Here is a 20,524-nt window from a genome sequence, read left to right on the forward strand (position 1 = left end):
TTTGTCTCTGTTTTTTCTTTTTTCTTTTGCCCTACCCAGGTATGTGGGGAGTTTCTTGCTTTTTGGGAAGTCTGCGGTCTTCTGCTAGTGTTCAGTAGGTGTTCTGTAGGAGTTGTTCCACACGTAGATGTATTTCTGATGTATTTGTGGGGAGGAAGTTGATCTCCACTTCTTACTCTTCCGCCATCTTGAAGGTCTCCTCTAGAGAGACTTTAGATCAACTACAGATATAATGCACTAGATTTTAAATATCTGTACAACTTTAATAAATGGAAATAACCTTTTTTGCTATTAGGTATTGATGTTGATATTATTATTCTCTATAAGTAAAGGAATATAGAAAGAGTAAAGACATTGGGGACAGGAAGACTGGATTCTAATTCAATTTTAACTTTTACTGTCTGTGAGATACTGGGAAATTACTTAACCTCTCACTTTACTCATCTATAAATACATATAATAACATCTATTTTATAGGGTTGTTGTGAAAATGAGAATTTGCATCTATTAGAATGTGTAACAGATGGTTCATACTCAATGAATCCTTCTAATAAAAATTTCATCTTTCTGTACATGTTTTTAATAAACATTTGACATATGAATACATTTGTAACAGTTTCAAAAAATGTTAAATAATAGATGAGCATTGCTAATCATTTTTATCCTATGAGGGAGTTTTTAGGCATTTGAAAACCCATGTGGTATTAAAAGCTCTAGGATATGGAAAAAGAGCATAGATGATTTGGGGAGTATGTACTATTATATATGATAATTATTGAAAAGTTCTCTTTAGTGGAGAAAGCTAATCCCTAAATTGGATTTTCAAGAACATTTTCTTATTCTCTTTCAGGCTCAGATATCATTTGTCTCTCTCTTTTTTTTTTTTTTTAATGTGGCTGTCTAGTTGTTCCAGCACCATTTGATGAAAAGGCTATCTTTTTTCCATTGTATGGCCTTAGCTCCTTTGTAAAAGATCAGTTGACTATATGTGTGTTGGTGTATTTTGGGGCTCTCTATTCTGTTCCATTGATCTATTTGTTTATTCTTTCATTAATGCAATACTGTTTTGATTACTGTAGCATTATAGTAAGTCTGGATGTCAGGTAGCATCAGTCCTACAAGTTTATTCTTCTCCTTCAACATTATGTTGGCTATTCTGGGGTCTTTTGTCTTTCCATATAAACTTTAGAATCAGTTTGTTGATATCTACAAAATAACTTGCTGAGATTTTGATTGGGATGGCCTTGAATCTATAGATCAATTTGGAGATAACTGATATCTTGACAATATTCAGTCTTCTATCCATGAACATGGAATATTTCTCTTTTTATTTAGTTCTTGATTGCTTTCATTCATCAGAGTTTTGTAGTTTTCCTTATATAGACCTTGTACATTTTTTTTAGATTTATACCTAAGTTTTTCAATTTTTTTGTGTGTGGGGGTGGATGCTAATGTAAATGGTATTGTGTTTTAATTTCAAATTCCACCTATTCATTGTTGGTATATAGGAAAGAGATTGAATTTTGCATATTAAACTTATATCCTACAACCTTGCTATAATCACTTCTAATTCCAGGAGTTTTAAAAATCAGTTCACTTGGGTTTTCTACATAGACAATCATGTCATCCGTGAACAGAGACAGTTTTATTTCTTCCTTCACTATCCATACATCTTATATTTCCCTTTCTTGTCTTCTTGCATTAGCTAGGACATCCAGTACAATGTTGAAAGAAGTGGTAAGAGGGGACATCCTTGTCTTGATCTTTTCAGGAAAACTTCTAGTTTCACACCATTAACTATGATATTGTCTGTAGGATTTTTATAGGTGTTCTTTATCCAGTTGAAAAAGTTTCCATCTATTTTTAGGTTGCTGAGAGTTTTCATCATGAATAGGTATTGAATTTTGTCAAATACTTTTTTTGTGTCTATTGATATGATCATGTGATTTTTCTTCTTCAGACTGTTAATATGATGGATTACAATAATTACTTTTCAAATGCTGAACCAGTCTTCCATACCTGGGATAAATCCTATGTGGTTGTGGTTACAATTCCTTTTATACATTGTTGGGTTTTATTTGCTAATAGTTTGTTGAGAATTTTTATATCTTTGTTTATTAGAGATATTGGTCTGCAGTTTTCTTTTCTTGCAGTGCCTCTGTATGGTTTTGTTATCAGGATAAAGCTGGCTTCATAGCATGAGTTAGGAACTATTCTCTCTACTATCTTCTGGAAGAGATTGGAGAACATTGGTGTAATTTCTTCCTTAAGTGTTTGGTAGAATTTACCAGTGAATCCATCTGGGCCTGGTGTTTTCTGTTTTGAAAGGTTAAATTTTGACTCAATTTCTTTATAAACATAGGCCTATTAAGATTGTCTATTTCTACTTGTGTGAATTTGGGCAGATTTTGTCTTTCAAGGAATTGGTCCATTTCATCTAGGTTTTGAAATTGTGGGCTTAGAATTGTTCATAGTGTTCCTTTATTATTCTTTTAATGTCCATATGATCTGTAATGAACTTCCTTTATTCAATTATGATATTTATAATTTGTGTTCTCTCTGGTTTTTTCTTATTTAGCCTTGCTAAAGGCTTATCGATTTTATTGATCTTTTCAAATTTTGGTTTCATTGATTTTCTCTATTGATTTTCCATTTTTAATTTTATTCACTCCTCCAGTTCTTACAATTTTTCTTCTGCTTACTGGAGATTTAATTTGCCCTTTTTTTTCTAGTTCCCTAAAGTAGACACTTAGATGATTGATTTTAGGTCTTTCATATATATGTATGTATGTGTATATATATATATATATATATATACACACACACACACACACACACACACATATGTTTCAGTGCTGTAAATTTCCCTCTAAGCACTACTTTCACTGCATCCCGCTAAACTTTGATAAGTTGTAGTTGCATTTTCATTTAGTTCCAAATATTTAAAAATTTCTCTTGAGACTTCTTGTTTGACACTTATGTTATTTAGAAGTTGTTTAATCTCCAAGTACTTTGTGATTTTTTTAGCTATTATTCTGTTACTGATTTCTAGTTTAATTCCATTGTGAGAGTAGACATTGCAGTTTTGTTCCATGTTAGCTTAAGAATAATATGTATTCTGCTGCTGTTGGATGAAGTAGTCTATAAGTGTTAATTATATCTAGTTGACTGATGGTGCTGTTGAGTTCAACTCTGTCCTTACTGATTTTTTACCTACTGCATCTGTTCATTTCTGATAGAGGGGTGTTGAAGTTTCTAATTATGATAGTGGATTCTCTCTCTCTTTTTTTTTTTTTTTTTTGCCACGGCGTGGCATGCAGAATCTTAGTTCCCCAGCCAGGAATGAACCTGTACCCCCTGCAGTGGAAGCATGGAGTTCTAATCACTGGACCGCCAGGGAATTCTCTGGATTCTCTCTCTCTTTCTCTTTTTTTTTTTTTTTTTTTGGTGGGAGGAGTGCATGTGATTTTTGGTTGTAGTATAAGGCAATATGCCATTTTTTAAGCATTCATTTTTTTTATGATTGATAATTTCATGTATGTAGAATAAAACTTTGGCTATTCAGAGCCCTTCTGAATACAGAAAGCGTTTCTCTTTGACAATAAACTTGAATAAAAATTATCTTGAAAGATTTTATATGCTTCTCTGCCTTTTTAAACAAGGTATGCTCAGTATTCATGACTTCACCTCTTCTTAATGCTGTGTTATAAATCTGGACATAAATTACTCTGTTCATAGAGTGATATCTTCAGAAGCTGTTGAATGCTGTATAACTTTTGCTCCTATATCCCACTACTGCTGGTCCTTATGAGTCCATTTTTATAATTTTTTTCTGCTTCCTTACTTTTAGACTCACTTCTCAGTATTGTCAGTATCTTAGCTTCTTTTTAATTAGTTATGGACTTTTTAACCAGTTAAGCAAGTTTATTAAAATTATGAAAGGTAGGAGTAACTTATAAATGTGGGCCTCTCCTAAGATTAAACAAAAATGCTTGAGCTTTAGATAAAGAGTTTGTAATCTTTTCAGTTGCTCAGAGAACTTTGTGAGTTTCTGCTTTCCCATTCTGTTTTGGTGAGTAGAATCATTTGAGAACTAATATCCAGTTACGTGAAGTGTTTAATAAAGTCTTCTACCTGTTAATACTTCTTATGTGCATGCAAGCTATTAGGCTAATAGAAACTTTTAACATTGTCACATATGGTTTTAACAAATAAATTAAAATTAATATAAGTAGCTTGCTGGTTATTGCTTTGGATCCAAAGGATTTTGAAAACTGCTCTGGAAATGTTATACCAAAAAAAGACTTTCATTGAACAGTAACGATAAAAACAAACACATTTAGATAATGCAAACATCTTGCTCTGACTTCACCTTTCTAAGGCAGGTCTTGCTTCTCACATAGTACAAAGCCTGATTGTGCGCCTAGAAAGCCTGCAGTCCTGATTTACATTTTTCTCAAGGGTTTGGTAAATCCTGTAAAGCAGGGACTGCAAAGAAGTCCTAACAGTCAAGCTGCAGTGACATTTTAAAGCATGATATAAACTTCTCAATCATTCTGTGCCGGAGAGAGGAAAGGATCAAAAAAGGAAAAGCCTCATGATCAAAGAATGTTTCTGGTATGCATGTTACTTCCTTTCAACTGGAATGTTTTCAATTAGTCTCAAGGAAACAATGAAAACAATTTACCTGGATCCTATATTACAGGCTTATTTTAAATTCATTATGTTTTTTTTTTCCAGGTGGAGCACCATTATTCCCACAAGTTCACAGTAGTGGTGTTAGGTGCCACGAAAGTGACAAAGGGGGCCTTTGGTGACATGCGTAAGTGCCCTTATTTGCTTTTCTGTTGAAAATATGTCATTATGATTCACTCTTTAGTTGCCTGTGTTCCTTGACAAACCCAGGGGCTGTCCCTTTTTCAGATGTGATAATCTTTGCCTACATCTTTGAATGATAACATTTTGAATGGTTCTCTGATGCTCTTTTATCTGTCAGAATAGTGTTTTACCTTGACTTTACATTAATTGGGAGTACTTGGGATCAGATAAAATGACTGTCCTAGGATAGAGTTTTGGATTTCAAAGACATTTCCATTTTATTTTGGAAAGACGGCTGAGTCAAGACTTTAAATTAGCTGCCTCTGTGAGGTATTGTGCCTTTGGATTTTTTAAAAATGCAGTTTAATTCTTATGGCTTTAAGTGTGTTTATTATGTGTGCAAATAGCTATAGAAACTGGTGTGGGACAGCTTCAAATGATATGAACCAAAGCCTGAGGATAATGTTGAATTAATTTGGTGGCAGTATCCTTCTACGTTTTAAAATGCAGTTTTCCTGGTTAATCTTACCATGCAGATGACTAAGGGTAATGGAGGTGGGAATACAAAGAAGGATGGATAAGTATTGTGACAACGAATTGGGTAAAGTTGTAGATTATTGCTAAAATATGGGAATGGCAATTTACCCCTCATAACGGGTTTGGGGGAAAGAACGGAGATTGCAATTTACCATTCTGGGGAACAGGGAAGTCTTTCTGGCTGAAATGGCATTTACACTGGTTCTTGAAGGAAGAAAATCTTAGTGCTGAGAGCGGGGAGAATCCCAGGCAGAGAAAACAGCATGTTCAAAGGCGAGCGAAGGGCAGATTGCTTGTGAGGTCCCAAACTGTTAGAGACACACAGCAAAGGTGAAGGAGGACAAGCACTCACACAACGAGATTGCGATTTTATCAGAAATGCAGTGGGAAGAATTTGATGGCGTTTGAGTCACAAGTCACAGGATTGGCTCTTTATTTTAAAAAATATTTGTTCTGGCCATAGTATGTTAAATATATTGGAGGTGACTATAGAATATGCTTTTTATATTTAAGAATAAGAGGGGGGGGGGGGCTTCCCTGGTGGCACAGTGGTTGAGAATCTGCCTGCGAATGCAGGGGACACGGGTTCGAGCCCTGGTCTGGGAAGATCCCACATGCCGCAGAGCGACTAGGCCCGTGAGCCACAACTACTGAGCCTGCGCGTCTGGAGCCTGTGCTCTGCAACAAGAGAGGCCGCGATACTGAGAGGCCCACGCACCGCGATGAAGAGTGGCCCCCGCTTGCCGCAACTAGAGGAAACCCTTGCACAGAAACGAAGACCCAACACAGCCAAAAATAAATAAATAAAAATAAAAAGGAATTCCTTTAAAAAAAAAAAAAAGAATAAGAGGGAAAGCAGAAATTAACACACCATTGTAAAGCAATTATACTCCAATAAAGATGTTAAAAAAAAAAAAAAGAATAGGAGGGACTTGAGCTTGTTGAAATCGCAATGAAAATGGACCAATAGAGAGAGGTTAAATATTAAGGAATGAAGAATTTGGGCTCTGGGCTCAAGCCTTCAGTGAATGAAGGGTGTCCAGGAAATTGGTAAAAGTCGGAAGGAGGGGGCCAGGAGGTGGAATCTAATGGCAAGAGTTTTTGATGAACAGTGGTTCTCAGGAGAGGTGACGGGAACAAGGACAATTTCTTCACATCTAGTCTGGACCAGGGGTTTATTTTCTAAATTTTATCTCATACATCAATCTACCCCATTTAATCACTCCTTTGCCAAAGCTTTTCTTAAGTTATCCTTTTGCTTTTTATAATTCTTTGCATTTTCATCAATTAAACGAGAGTTCACTGGAAGAAAGGCTCCTGTGAAAGAGAAGCCAGGGACTTCCCTGGTGGCACAGTGGATAAGATCCGCCTGCCAATTCAGGGGACACGGGTTCGAGCCCTGGTCTGGGAAGATCCCATATGCCGCAGAGCAACTAAGCCCGTGCACCCCAAGTACTGAGCCTGCGCTCTAGAGCTTGTGAGCCACAACTACTGAGCCCATGTGCCACAATTACTGAAACCCATGCACCTAGAGCCTATGCTCCGCAACAAGAGAAGCCACCGCAATGAGAAGCCTGCGCACCGCAATGAAGAGTAGCCCCCGCTCGCCGCAACTAGAGAAAGCCTGCGCACAGCAACGAAGACCCAACGCAGCCAAAAATAAATAAATAAAATAAATAAATTTATTTTAAAAAAAAAGAAGAAAGAGAATCCAAATCGGAAGCCATACACTACCATATGTAAAATAGCTAGCTAGCTAGTGGGAAGCAGCCGCATAGCACAGGGAGATCAGCTCTGTGCTTTGTGACCACCTAGAGGGGTGGGGTGGGGTGGGGTGGGGTGGGGTGGGGTGGGGTGGGAGGGAGATGCAAGAGGGAGGGGATAAGGGGATATATGTATATGTATAGCTGATTCACTTTGTAATAAAGCAGAAACTAACACAATATTGTAAAGCAATTATACTCCAATAAAGATGTTAAAAAAAAGATTTAAAAAAAGTGGTACCCCCATGACCTTGAGAAAAGGACATGCCTTACAACTCTAGAGGTTGTACTGTTAGTTAGAAAAGCCATTCATAATTCAGCTAAAGGCTATGTCAGTGACTCGCCAGCCATGCAAGTTACTGACCTAATTTGACTTTAATTTGACTATCAGTGCAGAGCTCTGTCTCAGAGAGAGAATGGTTTTTACCATGCTTGAGATGAGCCCTACAGCAGGTCAAATTCTATGCTGAGTCACCTTCAACTGGTATGGATCTCATTTCTTAGCTACTTTCCCCATAGGCCCCAGGCACTTTGCCCGTGCTTATTTATTGTAATTAGGACAGGGAAGAGAGAGAGTAATGCTGCAAGTGTCATTTTAAATCTATTTGAGTTGATATTGATAATATTACTTAAAAATGAACATGAGATATTAATTCATCTAATGAAATAGGGAACAGTTTGGATCCCCACAGTGTACACAACACAGGTTGGACCCTTGATTTCCAAAAAGCTTCCTTTATATTTTTTTAATTTTTATTCTTTTGGCCACACCTCACAGCTTGGGGGATCTTAATTCCTGGACCAGGGATTGAACCCCGGCCCCGGCAGTGAGAGCACGGGGTCCTAACCACTGGACTGCCAGGGAATTCCCGAAAGCTTCCTTTTTAAAGTGAAGGACGCTTGGAAGGAATAGCCACTGGAGGTTAATCACTGTTGGAGAAAGGATAGTGTTGTGACATTCTGTTAACATTTCTATTCAGCATTTGTAATTTGATTTTATTTTTCTTGAATTAAATTTGTTGGGGGGAGGAGGAGATCATTGCCAGCCCTTGATATCATCTTGTTGAGTTTACAGGAAATCAGGAGGAGATAAAAAGAACAAAAGAGAGTCTTAGAGAAATAAATTCAATGATAAGGTTGGTAAGAAAAAGTAGAGGGACAATATACAGTGCCAAACTATTTTTGAGAAGTTGTAGGCGATTATAGTGAGAAAAGGCATGGGTGTTAGCTGTCACTTTTCTAAGAGGAGTTTTGATGATATTACTTGGTGAGCTTGATCTATACAGATTACCAAGTAAGCAGAATTTGGGATGTTTGTATACAGAAGTTCTCTAAAGATAGACAAGGATAGAACGATAAACAATGTCCTAAGATCTGAAAAGGATGACAGAAAACTACACTCTCTTCTGTTGTTGATAGTGTCTACATTTATTTAAAAAGGCAAATTTCCATAAAGTTTTGCATGTTGGTAAAGAATGACAGATTACTATTTGGTTTTTCAGCTCTACCTGTGTATGTAGGGGCTTTCTTAAGGGTGCCACATGAATCAAAGTGTTGACACCTATATCTGCTTTACTTTTGAAAAATTTTTTTTGGCCGCACTGCACAGCTTGTGGGATCTTAGTTCCCCAACCAGGAATCGAACTCGCACCCCCGGCAGTGGAAGCGTGGCGTCTCAACCACTGGACCACCAGGGAAGTCCTATATCTGCTTTTTTAAAAAATATAATACCAAGATTATTTTATTTTTATTATTCATCCTATTCTAACTAGCTTCTTTTAGAAATACCATACTGCATTGCTAGAACATCATAATACCGTCAGCAGCACCCCATAAACTATCTTTAGAGGAGTCAGAGCTGACATTTGAATCATAACATCTCACTCACTTCCTTGTTTTCACTTCAGAGCACTGGGCAAGCCAAGAACAAGACAGCCCCTTCGGAGACATCCTTGCTAATCTCAGTTTGTTCAAATATATCATGTACATTTTTTCCCAGTGCCCCGGTGCCAGCCCTTCCCTGTATTCTTATGTTCACGTCATATGAAGAGGTAGTTTGAAGTTCAAATTTGCATCTGACTCACCATAGTCTTATTTTAAAAAGAAGTAGTTTGCATATACCCATATGAATATAGTGTACTCTTTCCCTCATGTACATAAATATACTCTTCCTCTCATATACATAGATATATCCTCCATAAATATTTTAATATGGTTTAATGCTCCCTCAACTTACTAATCTGTGATTTTATTTAGGACATTTCTAAGAACCCAGGCAGGGTAACTCTACGTACCCTGCTTTTCATTACTCTAATATTGTGAAATACTATCTCCCTCTCCCCTGCAAAGAGCTTTGGTTGAGTTGTGTACTATAAGTGTGTTGACTGCAAGAAGTTTGGATAAATGCTTATTGTTACTGGCTGTTCTTCACAAAGGAAGTTTAAGTTGTCATCTTTCACATATTGTCAAAGAATGTAAGTACAAAAACAGGGTGATTCAAACAGAATGGAAGACTTTTAAAATATTCTAGACCACCTGACTTCTGGTGGGGATTCAGGAAGAACCTTGGGTTTGTACCCCCTCGTGGTCTTGAGGAAAGAAGAAACACACTGTGGCTTCAATCCTACCTTCAGGGGTGATGTGGGGTTGAGGATGAATCAGCATCAGTACTGATGGGGGACTTGTGATCTGGGGGATGCATGTGGACCATCTTACCAATCTCTAAGACTGTTCAAACTAAACATGAAAGTTCGTTTACAAATTTTTTTTTGACTACCTATTTTTACTACCTATTCATATATAAACCAGGCATCAGATACTAATTATTTGCAAGTGTCCGATTCTTTTTGAATCATTCTGTGTTGTTTTTTATGTCTTTCAGTCCTATGGAGTAATTACTGCAAGAGTTCACACATCACTGTGTAGTGAAATGAATATTCTCCACATTACTCAGGTCCATGAAATCTCACCTATATGATTTTTCTAAATCGCATTAATTTTGATTCTGAGCCCCCATTCACTAGAATAGGTGGGGGAGTGTGGGTGATCTCCCCCTCCCCAGGGTCCTACAGGTATTCTAGGCACTTAGAGTTGCCTGTAAGTTAGGAGTGGGTCCTGCCATAAGCCTCGGTGGCTGCAATCATTGGCATCCAACCTTCGGCTGAATGTTGTTTGCATGGATCCTGGCTCTCCACTTTTGGCAAGCACTGGGACACCTCTCAGAGTAGTCTTCCCAGAGATCACATGCCACGCCAGAGAGACTCTAGCCCTGAGCTCAAGGCTACGGTGCTTAGAGTCCAGACTCCATGACCATCCTGTAGACATCACGCCACCCACAGTGCACCAGAAGCGTGACTTTCCAACACTTGTAGAAACTTAAGAAAACCCAAACACATTTGAGTTTTAAGAAAGGTAGCCCTGTTTCCTCCAGTCTTGTCTCTCCAAAGCAGCAGTCTCAAATCCCCTCGCCTCGAGACCATCCAGAGGATTAAGCCTCTTCAAAGGACATGACTCTCAACACAAAGTGTTAATAATTCCCTGGGAAAGGAAGTTAGAATTCATCATTCCTATTTGCACATGTTGGGGCAAGAGACATAGTGTTGAGTCTATATGTAAAGAAACATCATCTATGTAATCTTCTGAGAATCTGTGTTAGCAGCAAGGGCAATGTAGAAATTACTATGAAAATACATTATCCTCTCCTGTAGCCATTCCTGAATTCCACAGTCATCAGAATCTCCAGGGAGGAGGCAGAATATATTTATGAAAGAACATGGTCTTCAGAGGCAAAGCACTACTCACTGGTCTTGTGTCTTCAGGCAAGTTTCCTCTCTCCATCTTCTTTTTTCTCATCTTAGAGACATTGAGAGAATTCAATGAGTTGACATATGTGAAGCATTACGTTCCTCATGCATAGTAATTGCTCAATGAATATTATCTATTATTGTTAACATGATTTCAGATATCAACATAAGAAGACATTTATTTTTTAAATATAATCTTTATATGAGCCAAAGTATTTTCTATTTGGGTAGTTTGTGCACTTGAGATTATTTTCAGTTTTTCACCTTGGAAACAAGAAATTTCCATTCTGAATTTCTGTGTTGAGCAGATTATTGGATCCTTCATTTTTTCAGCTCGAGAGAAACAGTAGAATGGTACTTCCACTGTCTTTTTGATACTCTTGGGCACAGTTCACTCCTTTGCTCCCCTGACAGCTATCCAGACCTCTGCTTAACACCTGTCTCATGTGGGACTTCCCTGGTGGTCCAGTAGTTAGGGATCGTGCTTCCACTGAGGGGTGGTGGGGGCCCAGGTTCCATCTCTGGTCTGGGAACTAAGATTCCTCAAGCCATACGGTGCAGCCAAAAAAACAACCAAACAAACAAAAAAAGCAAAACAAAAAATGCCCCATGAAACACTTGTCACATGTACTTTGGAGCCTATTTCTTCTTCACTTTTTAGAAAATAAGTGCTTAGTCTTGAGCCTGGTATAGTAGGAAAATCTCAGAGAATTTTGGATGAATGAATAAAATACATAAATATGTGTAACTGTACCTTTCTTCTAGGATATTGCTTCCTTTTTTGCCTCAATGGAGAGAGAATTAAAAAAATAATTTTATACTCCATTTTTGTAGATTATAAATACCTCTGTGATTTCTATCCATAAGCTATCTAGAATTATCATGGGTTTCAAATTTTATAAGATCTTGGATTAATTTATAACATAATTAATCTTTTCTTGGATTAATTATGGAGTTGCAGATATTCTTTTTTATAAATGGCGCTGCTGCTGTCATCTTTTCTGAATCAAACATTTCCCTGAGGTCAGTTGTGACTGAACATGAATTTTGGTTTACTAAATATTTTTGTAATGTTTTTGAGTATCCACCCACGATTCTAAAAAATCTGAAATAACTTCCCAGGGGGCTTTTATGGAAAATAATTTCAAGATGAGTAAAGTATTCCAGAATGCATGTCTGTCTCTTATATCTTGTCTTGTATTTTCTATGTGGTAGGGAAATAGAATGTGTTAGGAAGGCACTCCTGTACCTCACTCATTTAGAATGTCATGCAGTTTATTAAGCTGTCAAATGGTTTTGTGAATACAGTTGGTCTTTTTCCTTTCTATTTAAATTTCAGTAGTTTTTTTGTTTGTTTACATGTATGTATTTGTGTGTTTTAGGTCTGATAAATGTAGTGAATGATACTATTTTATGATATTTTGTTAACATCAATTGATCCTTGTGTGGATTTTCACCACGTTTATTCAATAAGATAAATGGAGCTATATTCCAGTGGTATATTTGGCAGTAATGCAGGTTCCTGTCAAAGTGAAGAGTACATTACTAGTACTAACAGGGACAAAATCCACATATTCTCTTTTTATTTTTTTATTTTTATTTTTTAAAAATTTATTATTATTATCATTTTAAATTAATTTATTTAATTATTTTTGGCTGTGTTGGATCTTCGTTTCTGTGGGAGGGCTTTCTCCAGTTGTGGCAAGCGGGGGCCACTCTTCATCGCGGTGCGCGGGCCTCTCACTATCGCGGCCTCTCTTGTTGCGGAGCATAGGCTCCAGACACACAGGCTCAGTAGTTGTGGCTCACGGGCCTAGTTGCTCCGTGGCATGTGTGATCTTCCCAGACCAGGGCTCGAACCCGTGTCCCCTGCTTTGGCTGGCAGATTCTCAACCACTGCACCGCCAGGGAAGCCCCCTCTCTTTTTATTTTTTCAAGACCTATTAGTGATGGATCCTACTCATTTAGTCTGCCAGGGAATTCCCTCATTTAATTCTTTATCGCATATATCTTACACTTGAGCTTCTTCATCTTAAAATAGTTTTTATATTTTTCATATATATACTTTAACATGTTAATGTTCTATAGTTTCTTTAGTTTTCTAAAATTAAAGAAAACAAACTTAATTTAAAAAACTTTTTTAAAGCTGAGTGATATGCCACCTTCTCATCATGTGTTAAGTAAACGCTCTTTGCCAGAAATCATGTACCACTTCTATATTGAACAGGTGCAATTAATACCTAATGGAATTAAATTAAAAAAACAGGTTAAATGTTTCTTAAATTTCCAAAGAAAAGTATGCTATTAAAGTTTTTATTTCAAAGAGAAAAACTCTGCTGGTCTAAAATTTATGGGAAAACTCTTATTATGTATGTTATTTTAGTATATTTTAATATTTTAACCGTTTTCTTAAAAATAAAATTATATGACATAGAGATTGAAATGACTAGTTAAACTTAGCTGAGGTATAGCCTGAGGGGTTCTGTAAATTTTACTGATTCTTTGGAAGCACTTTTCCATTCTTACTCCTCATTTGATGTATCAGTAAGTTTTTTATAAAATATTTTAGATAAAATCCTAGACAAAATTATTTTAACTTGATGTACAAGGGTAATCTAAGCCTCCAGATGCAAAATGAAACAACAGTTTTGAAATTTTAACTTTGGAAAAGAAATGTTAAAGAAATAAAACCCAGTGCTTATCCCAGCAAGGCTCATTATGGAGTTGCAAATATTCTCATTTACTTAGTACTCATTCAGTGCCTTGAAGAAGTACAAAAAAAAAAAAAAATGAATGCAATACTTATGGTAGATAACTTTAGTGAGTGCCTGTTTCATACCCGCAAGGAAGCATGGCTTAATGGTTAGGACAAGGACTCTGGAACTGGCTTACTTGGATTCACATCTCCCTTCTCCTTTATTAACCATGTGAATTTGGGCAAGTTATTTAGCTTTCCTAGGTCTCAATTTCCTCAACATTAAATGTAGGGTAATAATTATACCTTCCTCCTAGATTTTTTTTAATTGAAGTATAGTTGATTTACAATATTGTGTCAGTTTCAGATGTACAGCAAAGTGATTCAGTTATACATACATATATATGTTTTTTTTTCAGATTCTTTTCCCTTATAGGTTATTATAAAATACTGAGTATAGTTCCCTGTGCTATACAGTAGGACCTTGTTGGTTATCTATTTTGTATACTGTAGCATGTATATGTTAATCCCAAACTCCTAATTTATCCCTCCTACCTCCTAGATTTTTTAATGAGGACTAAATTAGATTATGAAGTGCTTAGAAAAGTGCTTGATACATAATGTACACAGTGTGTTTGTTAAATGAATAAACAAAAATGCTAAGCAGAGGTCTTAGGACCTTATATTTCATTTACTCATTTCAGTAACACTATGAGATATGTGATCTTTTTATTTTAATTTTACCAATATAGGGATTTGTTTAAAGACATTAAATAAATAGTCCAAAATCACACAGTTCTTCTGTTTTGGGGCTAGAACTCAAGCCTGTCTCACTCCGGTGTCTACTCGTGCAGCACCTTTGCCTTTGAGCTACTTATGGTCTAGCTGGGAAGATGAAATAGGTGTAAATAACTCTTTGGAAAGTCAATCCAAGAGAGTATATACTCAGTAATTGTGTGTTTAGATTATACAGTATTACTAATTTTGAAAAGTGTTGACAATAAGCTTCTGAGAAGACTGTAGCTTGAATGGAGACTGAGATGGGTTTTATAACTTAAGTAGAGTACTAATGTATGGAATGGATGTGGGACATTTCAATTTGGAAAAAAAAATAAGAAAATATTTTAAAAATGGGATTGATATAACACTTCTAATTATATTATTTAGGGAATTTAGCTAATTTTTAATGGTTTGCCCTAGGAATGAATGTCAGGTAGCAGTGATAATGCCCTGCTCTAGTGCAGTGTTTCTAAACTGGGGATCAATTTTGTTCCCAGGCACATTGGGCAATATCTGGAGACATTTTTATTTTTATATTTTATTTTATTTATTTTTTTTATTTTTTGGCCACACCGCAAAGCATGTGGGATCTTAGTTCCCAGACCAGGGATGGAACCCGCGCCCCCTACACTGGAAGCATGGAGTCTTAACCAATGGGCTGCCAGGGAAGTCCCTGGAGACATTTTTAGTTGTCACAGTTGGGGGATCCTACTGGCATCTAGTGGGTAGAGGTCACAGACAGTACCCCAGAGCAAAGGATTATCTAGCCCCAAATGTCAATAATGTCAAGGTTAAGAACTCCTGTTTTAATGAAAAAGAATTATTCTTGTATAGAGTGGAATCCAAATATATAGCTAAATCCATATAGCTAAAATTAATAATATAAATAAATTAATATGTTTTATAATACTACATAAGAACTTCTGGAGAATTACTTTCTCTCCAACCTAAAGGGATTCCAAAAAACATCCCTGGGTTATAAATCTTTAAACCATTCCAAGCAGAAACACTGATAACAGAAGTATTTTTGTTTCCTTCCAAAAAGGTATCATAGAGATTTAAGTAAAAGGGCAATGCAGGCAACGACAAAATTTTCTGTTCATTTAACTTTCTTTGGGTCATTTTCCATGTATCTTTCTCTGTTCTCTCATGAATATAAGCATTCTTTATAATAAGTCACTTTTACTGTATGCTGGGTGGTAGCCTGCTTCATTACTGTAGTAAGTCAATTGTTAGTACAAAATGTACCAAGTCGATTGTGAGTAGATGCTATAGACATTCTTCCTGGCATTCATTTGGCTGATGGTACATTCTGATAGCTTCATGTTCATTTACAAAAGGAAACATGTGACACTGAGAAAATACCGTGCTAGATCAGAGGCTGTGAGCAAAAGGAAAATGAAAAATAGGAGGCGTTCAAACCGGACACTCTGCCTGATAAAGGGATCCCAAAACAGCGTTAACAAAACAGCTTCGTAATTTCAAATGAGGAAAAGGTATTCTATGATTGAGTTCCTAGAGAATGCTGCCTTGGTATAAGGGTTTTGCACTTCTCTCTCCAATATACAGAGAATTACTGCCAAAGTTCTGTTTTACTAAACCACATTGAATTTTTCACTAACGTTTCCAGCTTCTGCATTTCCAGCAATTTGCAGGGACTGCCCTTCAGCACCTATAGCCATAACAATTCCAATTTTGAGCCCATTCTGGAGGGAGCAGGGGCTGCTACTCATAAATAAGTCCTTTGGCACTTTACCCTATTCCTTAGAGTTATTAAGGAAGGCACACTGGGATTTGAAGATCTGTTTGTTTGTTCGTTTATTTACTTTCACATTTAGTACTTGGAAATAAAGGTTAAATACAAATGCACTTGGAAAAACATAACTGACATTGATATATTAAATGATTGACAATGATATTTGTATATTAAAATACAAATAAATAAGGTGGGACAAAGCACTAGGAAGGTTGAGACATACTAACAGAGAGTAAAAAGAAGTTAGGGGAGATTGTTGTGCCTATAATAAAGGTCACCTCTTCTACAGTATTGCTCAGGGCTAGTCCATCGCCTATTACTTCAATAATATTTATTATGTCCCTATAATGTTTCAGACTTTGTGCTAGGCTCTTGGATCCAATAGTAATTTAGAAGGATGTGGTTTCTGCTATCATGAAGTTTACAGTTTAATAGAGGCAAAAATAGGTAAGAGTTGTTAGTGTTGGTATATTTGAAAGAACAAGGAATTTGGCTTCAGAAAGACTAGGTTAAACTCCTGTTTCTAAATGACCTTGCTCAACTTACTAAATGCCTCAAGGGAGTCTCAATTCCCTTACCTACAAGTTGAGAATAATAATACCTAAATCAGCAAGTTGAAGTGGAATTATTTTTATGCAGATTTACGTAGATGAGGCTACTAGGAGACATGATTGGCAGTGACCAATTTAACCCGATAGGAAAATAGAACAACTAGTTGACTTATGAACTAGATAAGGGAAGCATAGAGAGAACATCTCATTCCACCCATCCTTTAAGTGTACAGTCTTTGGACCCTTATCTTGGGTAGTCTTAGGACAAGGACAACAACTTGAATAACATTTAGTTATGAATTACTAGTGTTTAGTTATCAGCTAAAACGTCAAATGAAAACATAATGATACACATAAGTAAAAGAGAAGCAATGTTCTCTTGGACAGGACAGATACTTCTGCCACCAGTATGACGGTGCGGAATGTTTGAAATGTGTGGATTTCATAGATGCTCCGTGGCCTGAATGTTGACTTGCGAGAGCGAGGTTCCCGTGCCTGGTGGAGGAGGGTCACTGCCTGGAAGGAAACCCAGGGTCCGGTGGGTGAGGGGGACTTGTAGGCCTTTTACCACAGAGATTAGGCCTGCCTTTGTAGGCAGCAAGAGTCAAAAGTGTTTCACAAAGACGACTATAGCAGCATTATGGAGAGTGGCTTGAATGTGGGAGAATAAGCAACTACGAAATTATGTGAATAGTCCAGTTGAACTGGGTAAGTGATATTTTGAGAGGAATTGAGGAGCCAGCATGTTAGAGGTGAAATAGGTAAAAGCTGGAGACAGATAGGATACAGGAACTATGAGGAAAAGAGAATGACTCTCACGTTTCTGGCTCAGACAGCAAGAAATATGGTACCATGAAATAAAATAGGAAAGTCAGGAAAAAGAACATGTTTTTATTTTAGTTTTTTGGTTTTGTTTTGCTTTGTTTTTCTTTTCTCTTGCATTTAGGGAAAAATTCAAAATGGATTACTTAGCAATAGATTATATATGGACATGTAATCAAGAATCTTATATTTGTCATGTTTGTACTGCTTCCTCCTTGAAGCCTTGAGGAAATGAAGGAATGCATGATGGCTACCATTTAAACCTGAATATGATCAGCTTTAAAGGATCCGAGAATAATTATACTATAGGATTGATCTGTGCCATGTGACTTGAAGGGTGCACATCGAATATTCTTGAGACTATACAGGACTTCCCTGGTGGGCCAGTGGTTAGGACTGAGCGTCCACTGCAGGGGACATGGGTTTGATACCTGGTCAGGGAACTAAGATCCCACATGCTGCGTGGTGTGGCCAAAAAAAAAAAAAAAAAAAAAGACCGTATAAATAACTGTGATAATTCCTTTTCAAATTGGTTTTGACTACATGAGCACTAAATTTTTTAAATTGTTCATTTCCTTCTGAAACATTCTAGTGGAGATTTGTAACAGCTACGAAGAGAAAGTCTACAATTTAGTGGCAAGTTTGGGGGGAAAAAATTAAGATACAATGAGGAAACATTTAGAGAGGTAGTTAGGGAATCAGAAAAAAAATGATACCTTGGGCACAAAAGAAGGAGATAATTGCACAAAGGGCATTGCATATATGCCAAATCTGATGAAAATTGAGAAAAAGCTCATTGAATTTTATACTGAAGTTATGATAGGGGCATGGTGATTACCAGGAGCTGGGAAGGGGAAGGGGTAGATATAGGGAGATGTCCATCAAAAGGTACACACTTCCAGTTATAAGAAGAGTAAGTTCTGGGGATGTAATGTACAGCATGGTGACTACAGTTAATAATACTGTATTATATTCCTGAAATTGCTAAGAGAGTAGGTCTTTTTTTTTTTTTTTTTAATTTATTTTTTGGCTGCATTGGGTCATCGTTGCTGCACACAGGCCTTCTCCAGCTTCGGCGAGCAGGGGCCACTCCTCGTCGTGGTGCTCGGGCTTCTCATTGCGGTGGCCTCTCTTTGTTGTGAAGCATGGGCTCTAGGCTCCTGGGCTTCAGTAGTTGTGGCACTCAGGCTCAGTAGTTGTGGCTCGTGGGCTCTAGAGCACAGGCTCAGCAGTTGTGGCGCATAGGCCCAGTTGCTCCGCTGCATGTGAGATCTTCCCAGACCAGGGCTTGAACCTGTGTCCCCTGCATTGGCAGGTGGACTCTTAACCACTGCACCACCAGGGAAGTCCCAAGAGAATAGGTCTTAAATGTTCTCACCACAAAAAAGAAACGGCAATTATGTGAGGTGATGGAGGTGTTAACTAACTCTACTGTGGTGATCATTTGGCAGTAGGTAAGTGTATCAAATAATCATGTCGTATGCCTCACACTTATACAATGTGATATGTCAATTACATCTCAATAAAGCTACCAACAAAAGTTACAATAGAGAGAATAGACTGGTTATGGTAATAGAATAAGGCAGAGCATAGTAGGTTAGGAATTTATAGGTGATGGGATTTAGAAGCAGTAAATATAAACTGTATTTATTTTTCCAAAAGCTTTAATGGAGGAGAGGAAAGATCTTGAGGAATTGGCAGAAATAATTAAAGTTGTATTTATTTTTTAAGATAATCAATGTTTGTTTATATTTATTGCTTGAGAGGAAGTAGCCATGCCCAAGCAAATATTTACAGATTAAATTTGGGGTTGGGGATAAATAAATGAGAAATCTCTGAGAGGAGGTGTAATAGTTTGAAATTAAGAGAAGAGTGTATGGAAACTTTTTCTTCTAAGACATCAGAAAAGAACTTAAGTATGAATAAATACAATTTTCAATTATAAATATATTTTTTAAATTGTGAAGTATAGGGAAGAGAAACTGGAAGAGAACATTTAATCCTCTCTTTTGTTTTCCTAGTGAAGTGTGAACCTGAGTTGTTTTCTTAGATGAGGAATAGTGAGTAGTGACTTGAGAAAAGCAGTAAAAGTTTGAACAGCCATGTGGAGGATGGAAATAAAAAAGAATAGGGATTAGTATATGTTTGGTCAAGTTAACAGTTAAATGGTCATTGGACTATGCTGAAGTAACTAATAGCAGAGCATTCCTTTCTCCTAAGATAAATTTAGAAAACACAGATTAAATTAAGTTTTAAAAATGTCTGAAGGATTGAAAAGCTGCTGAGTCAACTGGGATTTGAGGGACCAGGATCTCAGAGAGGAGAGAAGTCATTGAAGTAGGCCCCGTATTCTGCAAGCCACTTTCCTCTCAATCCACTGTGTAATCTAGGTGGGTTTGGGGGTGATGGGGATGTGAGACGTGGCCAAGCAGTGAAGAGTCAGGGAATCTACTAGAGCTTTGGCAATCTCAAAGGACTTGTGGACATAAAAACTGGATTTCAGAACCAAGTCAGTTAGAATTTGAGGGACAAGATCCCTGAGAGAAGGGAAGCCTAGAGAAGCTTGCAAGTCAGTGCCTTCACCATGTGCAGGAGCCAAATTCGTAACCTGTGCAGGGCAACAGACTAAGAAGCAAACGTAAAATATGAGAAAAGCAAAGAAGAGTTATTGGCAGTCTCACAGTGCTAAGAGGGGAAAAAATTGGATATCAGAACTGCCAAATAAAAGGGGCCTAGAAAACACCCCTGGCTCTCAGTTGAAAAGCTTTGGGTGGGAGTGAATAAGAAGTAGACTAAATTTTACAAAGTTTTAAGTCAATTCAATTTTTGATTAAACTGAGTAGATCCATCCCATTCACACTGCCTGCCGGAGAATAAGATGGGTCCTCTGAGGAGGTAGGTCTAGCTCCCGAACAATTTATCATGAAAAGTTCTGGCATTCAGTCAAGAATTGCCAGGTAGACCAAAAAAAGTAAGATCAAGAAAAATAAATAGATCCC

The 20,524-nt window shown here is 37.1% G+C and overlaps 1 protein-coding gene across 2 annotated transcripts in view; it reads left to right on the forward strand.

The window, feature by feature from the left end:
- The window catches only part of PLA2G4A (phospholipase A2 group IVA), a 157,064-nt gene that overhangs the window by 41,528 nt on the left and 95,012 nt on the right, over positions 1-20,524 (forward strand). For both annotated transcript variants that reach the window (XM_036834124.1, XM_036834131.1), the window contains exon 3: positions 4,741-4,822. In XM_036834124.1, the coding sequence (XP_036690019.1) occupies positions 4,741-4,822 (82 nt within the window). The remainder of the gene's footprint in view (positions 1-4,740; positions 4,823-20,524) is intronic.

Source organism: Balaenoptera musculus, chromosome 1, assembly GCF_009873245.2.
Source record: "Balaenoptera musculus isolate JJ_BM4_2016_0621 chromosome 1, mBalMus1.pri.v3, whole genome shotgun sequence".
Taxonomy (NCBI): Eukaryota; Metazoa; Chordata; class Mammalia; order Artiodactyla; family Balaenopteridae; genus Balaenoptera; species Balaenoptera musculus.